This window comes from Rattus norvegicus, chromosome 6 (genome assembly GCF_036323735.1).
Source record: "Rattus norvegicus strain BN/NHsdMcwi chromosome 6, GRCr8, whole genome shotgun sequence".
Lineage (NCBI taxonomy): Eukaryota > Metazoa > Chordata > Mammalia > Rodentia > Muridae > Rattus > Rattus norvegicus.
In genome coordinates, this window is record NC_086024.1 from 143,048,009 (window position 1) to 143,065,335 (window position 17,327).

Below are 17,327 nucleotides of genomic sequence, written 5' to 3' on the forward strand. Positions count from 1 at the left end.
ATGGCCATACCTTAACCTTTACTGTTCAACTCTATTTGGAATGATTATGCAAGTTGGTGCTGCCCACAGACCCTTTTCCAAATTCTCTTATTATGTTGAAATATACCTACAATGAACATTCTGTTCTCAGACTCCTCAAAGTCCACTCCAGGTTGACAAGGCAATCGGCACCACATTCTCATTATTGTCTGCACATGGTTTGTTTCCCTCTATGACACTTGCAGGGATGACCTCAATAAAGAAAACTTTCCTAGGAAAATTATTCTGTGCCCTTAGAGATGAATAATAGAAAACTTCAAACTTAAAATACATACACAAACACAAACACACAACTATGCACACACACAGAAATAGAGAGTGGGAGAGAGAGAGAGAGAGAGAGAGAGAGAGAGAGAGAGAGAGAGAGAGAGAGACTGAGATACACTAAAACCCAAACATTTTACTTACATAATTCTTTATACCTAAACATTACAGTTTTTACACGTGCTTCATGGTAAATCCTTTCAGTCCTGCCTTTTCAACATGGTTTAAAGATTTAAACAAAGACATGAGACTTTTGAGCATATGAGAAATTTACACAACAGATATTTATCAGAAAGTTCTCTTTATTAATATGTTACAGTTCTTTTTCCTAAAGCTTATTGAAAATAGATTTCGTCATGCAATGTATTCTGATTACTGGTTTCCATTCCCCAACACCTTCTCAATCTTCTCCCAGTTGTACTCTGTTCCTAAAATTAGAAAACATATAGAATATAAATACCTTAAAAATAAAAGCAAACAAATGGAAATAGAACAAACAAACAGAAGAAAAATTTACTTAAAAAAAAACACAAGAAACCTACATGGATGGAGACACACACAAGTTCCCAAATATTGCATAGAACAAAGTTGGGCAATAAGTATACAGTCGACTCTGAGAGTGGATGCTATATCAGTATACGTCCATGTTCTAAAGAGAAGAGTGAATGCAGGGATGATTACTGAGACTGGAAATGAAGTGAATATGAGATCAAACATTTATGTATAATCTTAGACCCTACCTCTATTAACAGGTACATACATTGTGTTGATAAAGGAGTTCAATGAAAAGTGACTTAATGATATTTTGACCAATGTACAGGAATTAAATTTGCATGTCTGTGCATTCTGATAAATATTTCTTGCATTCTAAGAGACTGGAATTTCTTCTGGAACACAGGACAAGAGAAAACAACACCCCTGAGGTCATTGAGATTATGAAAGAGTGTTTGCTTTCCTATGTTAGATTTTATAGGTCAAATTTATATCATACATTATTTCCAACAATTACAAATCCTGGTTTCCCAGTATCCTGTGATATTTTTAACATGCATCACCATACTTTACACTTTATATTGTTTTATTTAATAAGAAACATGCCAATGGAAGTGTGAACTGGTGAAGTGATTCACAAGGTATGTTGGATTGTAGGGTTATCCAAATAGCACCTCTTTATTCATAGATGTTCATTTATAAAGATGACAAAGGCACTACAGGACCGTGAGGAGGAGGCAATAAATGAGCATTCAACTTTACTATAACTGAGCAAGTCTACAGATTAGACTTTTCTGTCATCTCAGTACCATGGAAGCTTGCTGCTCCTCCATGTTTTTTGACACATTCAGGATGTGGTTACAACACTGTGCACAGTTATAGACTGCAGAGTCCTCAGATGTCAATCTGCTGAGTTCCATGTAGGCTGTGTTGGAGGATGTGTCTGCAGTCAGTGTGGCCCTGCCTTTAAACTTCTCATTGTAGTCAGTATCACCATTTTCCGTATTAATACCTCCAATCCATTCCAGGCCCTGTCCAGGCCTCTGCTTTACCCAGTCAATATCATATTCAGTGAAGGTGTAGCCAGAAGCCTTGCAGGACAGTTTCACCGAAGACCCAGGCTTCACCAGCTCAGCTCCAGACTGCTGCAACTGGACCTGGGAGAAGACACCTGTGTAGAGAAAGGCAGCATGGATGTAATTTTCACCTCACGCCCTGTCTCCTCTTCAGATTGGGAAATGGAGAGCCTCTTACCATCAGTTACTGACAGGAAAAAGAGAAAAGCCCAGCACAATTCCATGAGTAGTGTCTGTGTGTTCAGAGACTGTGGAGACGACACTAATCATAGGTTGTTTTCAGGGTGTGGACAAACCTGTATTTACAATCATATACTCAGGTAATTTGCATATTAATGAACAGGGGACTTCTTACATAATAACCTAGTCCAGCTGCAGAAGAATTGGCGGAGAGGGAGTAAAGGCACATGGGTCAGGCCACAGGACGCTCAGGTACAAGTCCTAATCCTCTCTGAGGAAATGCATCCTACACACTTGCACTCTGAGCAGAATCTGTGGATGTAACTTTACATATTAAGCTCTCAAAAGATTTTTGGCATGGTTCTTTTGCTCCACTGTGGCACAATGCCATCAGGTTGCTCTACAGATGGTTGTTGTTGTGATGATGATGATGATGATGATGATGATGATGATGAAGAAGAAGAAGAAGAAGAAGAAGAAGAAGAAGAAGAAGAAGAAGAAGAAGAAGAAGAAGAAGAAGAAGAAGAAGAAGAAGAAAATGGTGGGATACTCCAAAAATGGCTATTTTTTTTTTAGAATTTACTGCCTTCTTTCAGATATATGGAACTAATAGCTGCCTCTCCAACATGTTATATATTTCAAAACTCACTACAATGACTAAAAATATTGTACTATGCATATACACATAGAGTCATCACTTGTAAATAGTGAATATCCAGAAATCTTCCCCCAAAAAAGTGAATATATTTTACCCATCAGTCATCAAATGTCAAAAGACATTCAGCTTGTGGGCCCTCAAGGTTTCCTCCCGATCCATGTTGTAACATATTATTTTTTAATACCTTACATTATTTTGTGATGAGATATGCACCAAAGTGGATACATTCACCTGTGGGGACAACTTGCCTAACTCAACTCCAAGAGATTTCCTGGATATTGGTAGGATTAACAGAAGATATCTTTACTTACTCAGCCATTTCAAGATCTCCACTATGGTAATTTTAACTGGTTTAAATTGTGTGTGTGTGTGTGTGTGTGTGTGTGTGTGTGTGTGTGTGTGTGTGTGTGTGTTGTACTGGTAAATATAGATACTGAGAGTTTGTTTCTTCACTAAGAATAGTTCAATTCCTGAACATAGAATTTCATGAAAAAATTTCTGTGAAGTGTTTCACAAAGAATCATCATGTTATTCGAATATGACAATCACAGCAGGCCAGATCAGTTAATACACTTAAGAAAGGAAACCACAAAAGAGACAGAGTCCCCTCCACACCCTCCTCATCTATCTATGGGGATTATCAGCCTCATTGCACCCCCTGCTGTCCATGAACTTCCACATAGCTAGGTTTTAGATGGTTTACACTGAAGTCTGGCTTCAGAAATAATGTATCCCTGTAAATTCAGTGTTCATGGAACTCAGCTGAAGGGAAAAATGGATCGAGATTACATGTGGATAATGACTTATTCGTCAGAGATTTGACATTGTGCTAGTATTACTACAGTATCGCTCCCAAAACCAGGTTCCTCCTTGGTGGCATTTGGAACCAGCTCTTGAAGTTTCCTTTCTAAAAAGGTAGTGACAGGAGACAATAACTTCGATTCTATCCTCAATAGGCTACACCTGGGGCAGAAAATCTGTGTTCAGAGTGTAAATCACTCAGGCTATATTGTATAATAGACAAAGTAAAAAGATTTACACAATAACTATACTCAAGACTGAGCATGTTGACATAAATAACTGGAATGCTACAGCAGCTCAGGACCTGGCTGACTGTTAAGAGCTGAAAACATTTTGAACATACTGCTATAATAAGCCTGTATTAACAAGAGTGGATAATTAGTGAACATTCTGACTAGAAAAAATTAAAAGGACCAACCAGACAAAGATCTGAATCCTAGAGATTTGCAATGAGAATCATTCAATAGTTACAGGGGCTCTCAGAGACTGAGTCACCAACCAAACAGCACACATGGGCTGGACCTAGGTCCCTAGCACATATGTAGCACATATACAGTTCAGCCTTCTTTGTTGCCCCCAACAACTGGAGTGGGGGTTATGCCTAAAGCAGTTGCCTATGTGTAGAATGTATTCCCAGGCCCAGACTGCCGTGCCTGGACTCAGTAGGAGAGGATCCCCAAAAGCCTACAGAGAGTGGATGCAGCAGGGTTGGGGTATAGCCAATATGGCATCATCCTCTCAGAGGACAGGAGAGCAGAACAGAAGGATGGACTATTTAAGGGAAACAAATAAGGATAAAAAATGAATGGATGAATGAATGAATGAGTGAGTGAATAGATTGATGGATGGAGAGATAGAAAAATAAGCAAATGAATAAATAAATAAATAAATAAATAAATAAATAAATAAATAAATAACACTCCTTACGATCTCCCATTATATCCTGGCCAATTAAAAATAAACCCCTCGATAAGGCCTCTGGGCTCCCGTGGGGGAGGGCCCAGGAGCGGCAGGACCCCTGCCTGAGAAACCTCCAGAACCTGAAGGAAACAAACCGGATAAACAATTCTCAGCACCCAAATCCCGTGGGAGGGAGAGCTAAACCTTCAGAGAGGCAGACACCCCTGGGAAACCAGAAGAGACTGCACTCCGCACACACATCTCAGACGCCAGAGGAAAACACCAAAGGCCATCTGGAACCCTGGTGCACTGAAGCTCCCAGAAGGGGCGGCGCAGATCTTCCTGGTTGCTGCCACTGCAGAGAGCCCGTAGACAGCACCCCGCAAGCGAACTAGAACCTCAGGACCACAGGTAAGACCAACTTTTCTGCTGCAAGTGACCTGCCTGGTGAACTCAAGGCACAGGCCCACAGGAACAGCTGAAGACCTGTAGAGAGGAAAAACTACACGCCCGAAAGCAGAACACTCTGTCCCCATAACTGACTGAAAGAGAGGAAAACAGGTCTACAGCACTCCTGACACACAGGCTTATAGGACAGTCTAGCCACTGTCAGAAATAGCAGAACAAAGTAACACTAGAGATAATCTGATGGCGAGAGGCAAGCGCAGGAACCCAAGCAACAGAAACCAAGACTACATGCCATCATCGGAGCCCAATTCTCCCACCAAAACAAACATGGAATATCCAAACACACCAGAAAAGCAAGATCTAGTTTCAAAATCATATTTGATCATGATGCTGGAGGACTTCAAGAAAGACGTGAAGAACTCCCTTAGAGAAACACAGGAAAACATTAATAAACAAGTAGAAGCCTACAGAAAGGAATCGCAAAAATCCCTGAAAGAATTCCAGGAAAACATAAATAAACAAGTAGAAGCCCATAGAGAGGAGACACAAAAATCCCTGAAAGAATTCCAGGAAAACACAATCAAACAGTTGAAGGAATTAAAAATGGAAATAGAAGCAATCAAGAAAGAACACATGGAAACAACCCTGGATATAGAAAACCAAAAGAAGAGACAAGGAGCTGTAGATACAACCTTCACCAACAGAATACAAGATGGAAGAGAGAATCTCAGGAGCAGAACATTCCATAGAAATCATTGACTCAACTGTCAAAGGTAATGTAAAGCAGAAAAGGCTACTGGTCCAAAACATACAGGAAATCCAGGACTCAATGAGAAGATCAAACCTAAGGATAATAGGTATAGAAGAGAGTGAAGACTCCCAGCTCAAAGGACCAGTAAATATCTTCAACAAAATCATAGAAGAAAACTTCCCTAACCTAAAAAAAGAGATACCCATAGGCATACAAGAAGCCTACAGAACTCCAAATAGATTGGACCAGAAAAGAAACAACTCCCGTCACATAATTGTCAAAACACCAAACGCACAAAATAAAGAAAGAATATTAAAAGCAGTAACGGAAAAAGGTCAAGTAACATATAAAGGCAGACCTATCAGAATCACACCAGACTTCTCGCCAGAAACTATGAAGGCCAGAAGATCCTGAACTGATGTCATACAGACCCTAAGAGAACAAAAATGCCAGCCCAGGTTACTGTATTCTTCAAAACTCTCAATAAACATAGATGGAGAAACCAAGATATTCCATGACAAAACCAAATTTACACAATATCTTTCTACAAATCCAGCACTACAAAGGATAATAAATGGTAAAGCCCAACATAAGGAGGCAAGCTATACCCTAGAAGAAGCAAGAAATTAATCGTCTTGGCAACAAAACAAAGAGAATGAAAGCACACAAACATAACCTCACATCCAAATATGAATAGAAGCAATAATCACTATTCCTTAATATCTCTCAACATCAATGGCCTCAATTCCCCAATAAAAAGAAATAGATTAACAAACTGGATATGCAACAAGGACCCTGCATTCTGCTGCCTACAGGAAACACACCTCAGAGACAAAGACAGACACTACCTCAGAGTAAAAGGCTGGAAAACAACTTTCCAAGCAAATGGTCAGAAGAAGCAAGCTGGAGTCGCCATTCTCATATCAAATAAAATCAATTTTCAACTAAAAGTCATCAAAAAAGATAAGGAAGGACACTTCATATTCATCAAAGGAAAAATCCACCAAGACAAACTCTCAATCCTAAACATCTATGCCCCAAATACAAGGGCACCTACATACGTAAAAGAAACCTTACTAAAGCTCAAAACACACATTGCACCTCACACAATAATAGTGGGAGATTTCAACACCCAACTCTCATCAATGGACAGATCATGGAAACAGAAATTAAACAGAGATGTAGACAGACTAAGAGAAGTCATGAGCCAAATGGACGTAACGGATATTTATAGAACATTCTATCCTAAAGCAAAAGGATATACCTTCTTCTCAACTTCTCATGGTACTTTCTCCAAAATTGACCATATAATTGGTCAAAAAACGGGCCTCAACAGGTACAGAAAGATAGAAATAATCCCATGCGTGCTATCGGACCACCACGGCCTAAAACTGGTCTTCAATAACAATAAGGGAAGAATGCCCACATATACGTGGAAATTGAACAATGCTCTACTCAATGATAATCTGGTCAAGGAAGAAATAAACAAAGAAACTAAAGACTTCTTAGAATTTAGTGAAAATGAAGGTACAACATACCCAAACTTATGGGACACAATGAAAGCTGTGCTAAGAGGAAAACTCATAGCTCTGAGTGCCTGCAGAACGAAACAGGAGAGAGCATATGTCAGCAGCTTGACAGCACACCTAAAAGCTCTAGAACAAAAAGAAGCAAATACACCCAGGAGGAGTAGAAGGGAGGAAATAATCAAACTCAGAGCTCAAATCAACCAAGTAGAAACAAAAAGGACCATAGAAAGAATCAACAGAACCAAAAGTTGGTTTTTTGAGAAAATCAACACTATAGATGAACCATTAGCCAGACTAACCAGAGGAGACAGTGTGTCCAAATTAACAAAATCAGAAAGGACAAGGGAGACATAACTACAGAATCAGAGGAAATTCAAAATATCATCAGATCCTACTACAAAAGCCTATATTCAGCAAAACTTGAAAATCTGCAGGAAATGGACAACTTCCTGGACAGATACCAGGTATTGAAGTTAAATTAGGAACAGACAAACCATTTAAACAACCCCATAACTCCTAATGAAATAGAAGCAGTCATTAAAGGTCACCCAACCAAAAAGAGCTCAAGTCCAGACAGGTTCAATGCAGAATTCTATCAGACATTCATAGAAGACCTCATACCAATACTATCCAAATTATTCCACAAAATTGAAACAGATGGAACACTATCAAATTCCTTCTATGAAGCCACAATTCCACTTATATCTAAACCACACAAAGACCCAACAAAGAAAGAGAACTTCAGTCCAATTTCCTTTATGAATATCGACGCAAAAATACTCAATAAAATTCTGGCAAACCGAATTCAAGAGCACATCAAAACAATCATCCACCATGATCAAGTAGGCTTCATCCCAGGCATGCAGGGATGGTTTAATATACGGAAAACCATCAACGTGATCCATTATATAAACAAACTGAAAGAATAAAACCACATGATCATTTCATTACATGCTGAGAAAGCATTTGACAAAATTCAACACCGCTTCATGATAAAAGTCCTGGAAAGAATAGGAATTCAAGGCCCATACCTAAACATAGTAAAAGCCATATACAGCAAACCAGTAGCTAACATTAAACTAAATCGAGAGAAACTTGAAGCAATCCCACTAAAATCAGGGACTAGACAAGGCTGCCCACTCTCTCCCTACTTATTCAATATAGTCCTTGAAGTTCTAGCCAGAGCAATCAGACAACAAAAGGAGGTCAAGGGGATACAGATCGGTAAAGAAGAAGTCAAAATATCACTATTTGCAGATGATATGATAGTATATTTAAGTGATCCCAAAAGTTCCACCAGAGAACTACTAAAGCTGATAAACAACTTCAGGAAAGTGGCTGGGTATAAAATTAACTCAAATAAATCAGTAGCCTTCCTCTGCACAAAAGAGAAACAAGCCGAGAAAGAAATTAGGGAAACAACACCCTTCATAATAGACCCAAATAATATAAAGTACCTCGGTTTGACTTTAACCAAGCAAGTAAAAGATCTGTACAATAAGAACTTCAAGACTCTGCAGAAAGAAATTGAAGAAGACCTCAGAAGATGGAAAGATCTCCCATGCTCATGGATTGGCAGGATTAATATAGTAAAATGGCCATTTTACCAAAAGGGATCTACAGATTCAATGCAATCCCCATCAAAATACCAATCCAATTCTTCAAAGAGTTAGACAGAACAATTTGCTAATTCATATGGAATAACAAAAAACCCAGGATAGCTAAAACTATCCTCAACAATAAAAGGACTTCAGGGGGAATCACTATCCCTGAACTCAAGCAGTATTACAGAGCAATAGTGATAAAAACTGCATGGTATTGGTACAGAGACAGACAGATAGACCAATGGAACAGAATTGAAGACCCAGAAATGAACCCACACACCTATGGTCACTTGATTTTTGACAAAGGAGCCAAAACCATCCAATGGAAAAAAGATAGCATTTTCAGCAAAAGCTGCTGTTTCAACTGGAGGTCAACATGTAGAAGAATGCAGATCGATCCGTGCTTATCACCCTGTACAAAGCTTAAGTCCAAGTGTATCAAGGACCTCCACATCAAACCAGATACACTCAAACTAACAGAAGAAAAAGTGGGGAAGCATCTCAAACACAAGAGCACTGGAGAAAATTTCTGAACAAAACACCAATGGCTTATGCTCTAAGATCAAGAATCGACAAATGGGATCTCATAAAACTGCAAAGCTTCTGTAAGGCAAAGGACACTGTTGTTAGGACAAAATGGCAACCAACAGATTGGGAAAAGATCTTTACCAATCCTACAACAGATAGAGGCCTTATATCCAAAATATACAAAGAACTCAAGAAGTTAGACCGCAGAGAGACAAATAACGCTATTAAAAAATGTGGTTCAGAGCTAAACAAAAAATTCACAGCTGAGGAATACCGAATGGCTGAGAAACACCTAAAGAAATGTTCAACATCTTTAGTCATAAAGGAAATGCAAATCAAAACAACCCTGAGATTTCACCTCACACCAGTGAGAATGGCTAAGATCAAAAACTCAGGTGATAGCAAATGCTGGCTGTCAATCATTATAAGGAGGGCCGGGCTATAAAAATACACCCAGCTTCTCTCTCTCTCCTTCACCTGAGCTGAGGGCATCACATGGAGGAGGACCAGGTCCCCTACACTTTCCCAACAGAGCCGCATATGCTTAACATTGTGGATGGGATGTCAATGACTATATTCCCAAGTCACATTCTGTCATATTTAACTGAGAACCTGCCTCCTACCAGTGTAATGAAGTTCCAGACAGATTTACAGATGCAGCTGACAATGAAGATGATATCCTAACATGACACATGCTTGAAATTTTCTATTATTCTTTTATGTGCATATTTGTATATGTTTTTGTCCTTCCAATAAGGTTAATACATAATTAATAAAACATATGCTCACTTAACTTTTGCTCTCCTAAATTTGTAGTGTTATCACAGTAACTACTTCACATCTACGGTTTAGTCTCTGAAGTTGTTGTGATGTTAGGAAAGGAAGCCTCAGAATTTCCTATGACTTCCTCACTCTCCAGATGTTTCTCTGCACCTGTTACTGTTTTTCTCCTGGTGAAAGTTGGATCTACACCACCCCCTGCTGATCCTGAGCATCCTCAAAGGGAGATGTTTCTGAACACACAGGGAACCTGCTCACTGTGTCTCCTGCACAGTAACACAAAGCTGTGTCTGAGTGGCAGCGGAGCTCTGCTTCAGACTGAACTTGTTCTTGAATGGGAAAACTGACATTCTGATTGATTCTTCCGGGACAGCTCCACAACTTATAGAGAACTTAGTCTATTTTCTTTAAGGGCATGTAGGTTCTTCCTGAACGTGAACAGCCACAGGAGGCTCTCACCTGTGACAGTCATGAGTCATTGTCACACAGTGCAGAGGTACAGCCTAAGCATGGGGAGGGTCTGGAAGCCAGGCAGCAATGGGACTGGCACTAAGATAATAATGACTCAGGGTCAGTAGTGGATGCAAGCTGTCAGTTCAAGTGCTCTCTGTTTATCCAAGGATTCTCTTCATTCTTCCTTCCTCTACTTTCATGCCTTTGCCTTCCCCCAACTTCTCGTTCTTTTTTCCTTCTCTCCTTTCATTCTTTCTTTCTCCCAACCAGAGAGCCCAAACACAGACTTTTACTTAGTAAAGTTACATCTTTAAGGCTTTGATCATTATTAATAATTATTTATGGAAAGAGAGGGGAGAAGCCATGGCAGGTGATATTAAGATTCTGCTCTGTGTATTTACAGTTTGTTATCAATGTTCCTAAGGGATGGATGGTACCGGGCTTTGTATGTTTAAGTGGGCAATTATATCTTACCAATTGGGTCAAAGATTATTGTGTTGTGTGTTCTTTTATGTGAGGGTTGGAGTATAGGAAAGTGTGTGGCAGCAAGAGACACTGGGTTGCCGAGGAGTGGGGATGTGTTTCCACCAAGATATCTAGCATACCATTTTACTTTTATATTTTTACAACAACAGATGGTGAGCCAAAGTGATGGGCAAGAATCCACTAGTGATCCTGATAGTTGAGAGAAAGTTTTTATTTTCTAAGTAAGAGGAGGCCGGAGCCATGTTAAATCATGTGATTTCTTAAGTGCAGGAATTCAAACAAAGAAATGGGGAAGCCACCTGGGCTGGCAGGCTGTAGGTCCCCTGCTATGTAAGAAGTAATGGCAGATCTGAGAGTTAGAGATTAAAAGCTGCTTTTTAAAGAAAGTTGCTTAGAAAGTCTTTCAGGATAGTCGTATTCTTTTTAACGTGGGCTCCACGGGAATTTTGGGTTGAAATCCAAGTTAGACAAGCTACTTCTTAATTACAGGTATTATTAAAAGGTGATTGAGTTTGTTTTTAGAAAGAAAAGAGTAAAGAGATTACCTGAATCAGGTGGGGATTTTCATCCACAGTTCAGAACTTAGATAGGGAAAAATTAGTCACTAACTCCAAGTAGAGAGTTGTGATGAAATGTCTGTAACACCAGGGAGAGTGAATGCAGGCATATATTGTAGAATTTACTAAGGTTAAAGAAAAATCTGTGGCTCTGGGTAGAGAGCTTAACAGATGGATATATTTTGGGCTAAAGTCCTGAGTTTTAAGTTGTTTGTTGGTTTTAGAATTGATAGAAGGTGTTTAAGTTTGTTTTAAGGAGAGTAAAGAGATTACCCGAATCATGTGGTGGAATCATTTGGGGATTTTCATCTATGGTTCGGAACTTAGATAGGGAAAAATTGGTCACTAACTCCAAGTAGAGAGTTGTGATGAATTGTAACACCAGGGAGAGTGAATGCAGGCATATATTATAGAAGTTATTAAGGTTAAATAAAAATCTGTGGTTCCGGGTAGAGAGTTTGACAGATTGAGATATTTTGGGCTAAAGTCCTGGTTTGGTGTGTTGCTTAATGATACTGGAATTGATAAAAGGTATTTGGTTTGTTTTATGAATTACCCCGCTAAAGGCCATATGGCTCGTTGATGCCAGCTAGCGAGGGTTTGTGGTTACTTTTGATATTTACCACAACAGGAAGCTCAAATTCTTTTAAAGTGGGCTCCACAGGAATTTTGGGTTCATTTCCTGATATCATAGAGTACAAAAGTCTATCAGGCCCATTGTTTAGCTTACTTCCTTTTTAAAAAATTGTTTTGTCTTCATGATGGGTATGACTTTGAGTTTTATGGTTATATTATTACTCTGGGAGAGAGTGCAAGATACAAGCTTTTCTAGTTTCAGACTAAGGAACACAGTATTTTGGGAGAAAGATTTTGTCTTTGTGCTTTTAAAAAGTGTGATTAGGCTCTGGAAACCTCACAGAGTCATACTGATCGGATTTGATAGAGGTAGACCACCTGAAAAATTTATTCAGGAGAAACAAACAAAAAGATATCTCAATTCTAAACTTTTGTCTTGAGAGTTGTATTTTACAGAGTGTGCCTACTTGGAATTCTGGTCTCAAGAACTTTCAGCTGGGTCCAGTCAGGACATATCCTGCTACAGTATTTGCTTCATTCTTCCTACCCTCTACCCCTAAGGATATCTCAACGCCCACGTACAGCTTGAAGAAGTTATGGAGGAGTCGTCGCCCCAATTCCCTGGACTTTGGGGGGCTGAAAGTGGTTATTCTAAAGTTGTTTTTATGAGGTACTTAAAAATGGTTGTAATTTAACAGGGAGGAATTAGGTAGATTGAGTTATACAGTCGTAATCTTATTTGTTAACTAAGCTAAAATCATATCTTTGTTTTGATATAGAATTTATTTGTTAAAAGAGATTAAAAGTACAAGGTTTAGAGCCAGTCATTCTATTGATGTCATTACAAACTTCTGAGTTGATTACACATGTGAGTTAAGGGCCAAATAGCAAACATATTACTGACTTTGTGAGAGAACTTTCAAGATATTATTAAGATATAAAGACAACAGTCCAGATTGTCTTATATAGACAGATGGTTTTCAAAAACGTCAGAAATCCACAAAATTTAAGATTTAAAGTTATTTATCTTTTGTTGAGACATATCTGCTCCTAACAGTTCCCCTTTGGTGGATTTAACAAAGAATTTGAACATCTCTACATCCAGGTGAGGCAATACTTTGTGGCTAGGCAGCCACTGGACAAAACTGCCTGTTTCATCTGCAGACTAATACTGTCCAGAAAAGGACAAATTATGCAGAATAGTTGACTAATAAACCCTGCCAAGACAGGGTGATCAGCCCTTCAAAATCTGCATTTCAAGAGTCTGTCAGTTGATTTGGGGCCAGAAGGCTGAAGATTTGCGCTCACATGTTGCTACTAACAGGGGACTGTGCTAGTGGAGATTTGTCTCTGCAACCTCTCAGTTCTAGAAGCCATGTCAAGCTTCCTATGTGTATAGATATTTGGTCATTTTCAGATTTCTGTTGGAGTTGAAGACTGATTATAGTCTCATAGCCTATCAGGCTGTATAACTCTGAAAATACATATTTTATTAGATAGTTATAAGATAGTATACAAGCTAGCCAAGATATATTATAGATTTTAAGCCTTTCTTAAGCTGGAATGGATAACTAAATGTTCTGTTTAACTGATAGAGTGATGGACGGGGTGTTGAGAATATCATATGCTTTATAAATTGTAGAATGGTAATAATTGTACTCAAGTTATATATAAGTGAAAAGGCTTTTTAACTGAACAAAAAGGGGAAAATATTGTGGTTTGCCCTGGAGTTATCTGTATTTTGATGCTAATTCCACTGCCCCAAGGACAGCTGCCTAGTCACTACTCAGGAATCATGTGACTTCACCAGAACCTTCTCCCCATTGAATTTGTAAAGTACAGGTGAGGGGCATGTAGAGTATAGAAGGAGGCCTGTCATTGGAGGAGAAGGAAGGATGGGCGGGAGAGATGTTTGAAGGAGGAGGAGGAGACTAGGAGAGATAGAGGGGAGAAGCCATGGCAGGTCATGTTAAGATTCTGCTCTGTGTATTTACAGGTTGTTATCAATGTTCCTAAGGGATGGATGGTACCGGGCTTTGTATGTTTAAGTGGGCAATTATATCTTACCAATTGGGTCAAAAAATAATTATTTATAAAATCCTTAAATTTACATAAGTTCTACGAATTCCAGATCATTTGTTCCAATCCCTGCTTCCTTAAAACAGAAACTAAACACAAAGCAAAAGCACATTTCCATACAGGTTTACACAGCTTGTTCTTCACAGGCAGTTGGGAGTAGCTCTTGTGGTTTCCTGGTACAGCAGTCAGCAGCCCTCAGTAACTGTTTTCATGTAAGAACAGAAAGATAAGACACACTACTAAGGTTGAAATGATTTTTTATGAAGTTTTTACTTTTATTCATATAAAGTAGCCAGATCTCTCTAGTATCTCTCTATGCATTGTCACAGCCAATCCTACAAGTGACTAGGAAAAAAACTACTAACTTTTTGTATCGTGTACATCAACTTTTAATTCTCTAATCTTTATTCCATCATCTTAGTGATTCAATAGCCTAATGTACTCTCCTTCACATACTATTTTTTCTAGATATATACAAGTTTTATTCTATAATAAATCAATCATTTGCTTGTATTTTATAGACTCCTCTTTTCTATCCATGCCTTTTCTTCCTGAGACCACTTTACCTCTCTATCCTTGATGTCCCCACGTTCATCCTGGCTGATTAATGCAGCAGGCATTGGACCGGAGAGTACACGTATCTCCTCATGATTCCAAATTCACGTTGATCTCTGGCAGTGAACACTTTCTACAAAGGAGAATGTAGGCTTTGGCCTTTGTGGTTATGTTGTCTAGATCCTTTCCCATGTCCCTAAAGGCAAAGGACAAGGTCTGTTCCTGCCATCCACAGCTTCATGACCACCTCCATTCCTCATTGCTAAGAAGGACATCTGCTTCTTTATTATGGAGTTATTTGCTCAATGAGTAATGGGGGAAGTATACTCCCCAGAAACAGAGATTGTAAGTAAAGTAGTACAGACAATAGATCGATTTCAGGTCAACAATGTCATAAGTACACGTGGGGATTATGTGGATCAATGGGCTGGTGATGGATGATCCAGGGGCAAGAACTGGGTCAGAACTGCCCTACTCAGCCATGTCAGACCCTCATGCCTTTCCTCATGAATCAATACAGCTAACCCACGGGTTAGATGTTTGTTCACATTGTACTCCAGAGGCCAAAAAGCAGCACTAACTATTCAGAGATGAAAACATAATTCCCAGGTTTGGGGATGGTTGCAGTCAATCCTGTGCTAAACCGAACGGAAAAAGGGAACCAGGGAACTGGAAGAGGTCAGAGCGCAGGCCAAGTACCGCAGAAGGTGTGTTTAGTAAAATTACACACATTATTTATTTTCCTATTTCCAGATTAGTTCAGAGAGTTTGATGAACTGCTGTGTTTGGTGTGGTGAATTCTTCCTTTGTGGAGCTTGTTTATCAGCAGGGAGGATACTTTTCATCTTTCTTCCTACAAAACTTTCCACTAAGAACTTTCTGCAGTGCCGACTTGTTCATCATGAGCTGCATTAGATTGTACTTTCTTGAAATACTTTTATTTTTCCATCACTTTTGAAAGAAAACTTAGCAGGGTATAACATTCTTGGCTCAAAGTTGCTCATTTTCAGAGCTTGAAATATTACATTCCACATCTTTCCAGACTTTGTGGTTGCTAACAAAGTGTCGGGGGAATTCTGCTGTTTCTATCTTTTTATGTGAATTGGTGTTTTGGATGCTTCCTTTAGTATTGTTTCTTTGTTTTTTATATTTGACATCCACATTGTAATATTCCATACTCCTATTTGATGTTCTACATACCTCTTCTTTTTGGAAGCCTACTTCTTTCTTTAAATTCCATGTAATCTCTCTAATTAGTTGATCTTTTTCATTGAATTTTAAATCTGATTCTTCTACACTGTGAATTCTTTTTTTGTTTTGTTTTGTTTTTGTTTTTGTTTTTTTCTTTTTTTCTTTTTTTCATCTTTATTGACTTGGGTATTTCTTATTTACATTTCTATTGTGCTTCCCATTCCTGGTTTCCAGGCCAACACCTCCATAACCCCTCCCCATCCCCTTCTCTATGGGCATTACCCTCCCCATCCTCCCCCCATTACCAACCTCCCCCCAACAATCACGTTCACTGGGGGTTCAGTCTTGGCAGGACCAAAGGCTTCCCCTTCCACTGGTGCTCTTACTAGGCTATTCATTGCTACCTGTGAGGTTGGAGCCCAGGGTCAGTCCATGTCTAGTCTTTGGGTAGTGTCTTAGTCCCTGGAAGCTCTGGTTGGTTGGCTTTGTTGTTCATAAGGGGTCTCAGTCCCCTTCAAGCTCTTTCAGTCCTTTCTCTGATTCCTTCAACAGCGGTCCCATTCTCAGTTCAGTGGTATAATTTTGGCATTCGCCTATGTATTTGCTGTATTCTGGCTGTGTCTCTCAAGAGAGATCTACATCTAGTTCCTGTCAGCCTGCACTTCTTTGCTTCATCCATCTTATCTAGTTTGGTGGCTGTATTTGTATGGGCCACATGTGGGGCAGGCCATGAATGGGTGTTCCTTCTGCCTCTGTTCTAAACTTTGCCTTCTTATTCCCTGCCAAGGGTATTCTTGTTCCCCTGTTAAAGAAGGAGCGAAGCATTCGAATTTTGGTCATCCTTCTTGACTTTCATGTGTTCTGTGCATCTTGGGTAATTTGAGCATTTGGGCTAATAGCCACTTATCAGTGAGTGCATACCATATGTGTTTTCCTGTGATTGGGTTACCTCACTCAGGATGATATTTTCCAGTTCCATCCATTTACCTATGAATTTCATAAAGTCATTGTTTTTGATAGCTGAGTAATATTCCATTATGTAGATGTACCACATTTTCTGTATCCATTTCTCTGTTGAAGGGTTCTTTACAGCTTCTGGCTATTATAAATAAGGCTGCTATGAACATAGTGCAGCATGTGTCTTTGTTATATGTTGGGGCATCTTTTGGGTATATGCCCAAGAGAGGAATAGCTGGATCCTCAGATAGTTCAATGTCCAATTTTCTGAGGAACCTCCAGACTTATTTCCAGAGTGGTTGTACCAGTCTGCAATTCCACCAAAAATGAAGGAGCATTTCTCTTTCTCAATATCCTCTCCAGCATCTGCTGTTGCCGGATTTTTTGATCTTAACCATTCTGAATGATATGAGGTGGAATCACAGGGTTGTTTTGATTTGCATTTCCCTTATGACTAAAGATT

The 17,327-nt window shown here is 39.2% G+C and overlaps 1 gene segment (V, D, J or C); it reads right to left on the reverse strand.

Moving 5' to 3' along the window:
• Nucleotides 1-587: 587 nt before the first annotated feature.
• Nucleotides 588-17,327, reverse strand: part of LOC103692734 (Ig heavy chain V region 3-like) — a 41,301-nt gene continuing 24,561 nt past the window's right edge. Inside the window, 2 exon segments of the V gene segment in view lie at nucleotides 588-731; nucleotides 1,808-1,966. Coding sequence covers nucleotides 676-731; nucleotides 1,808-1,966 — 215 coding nt within the window.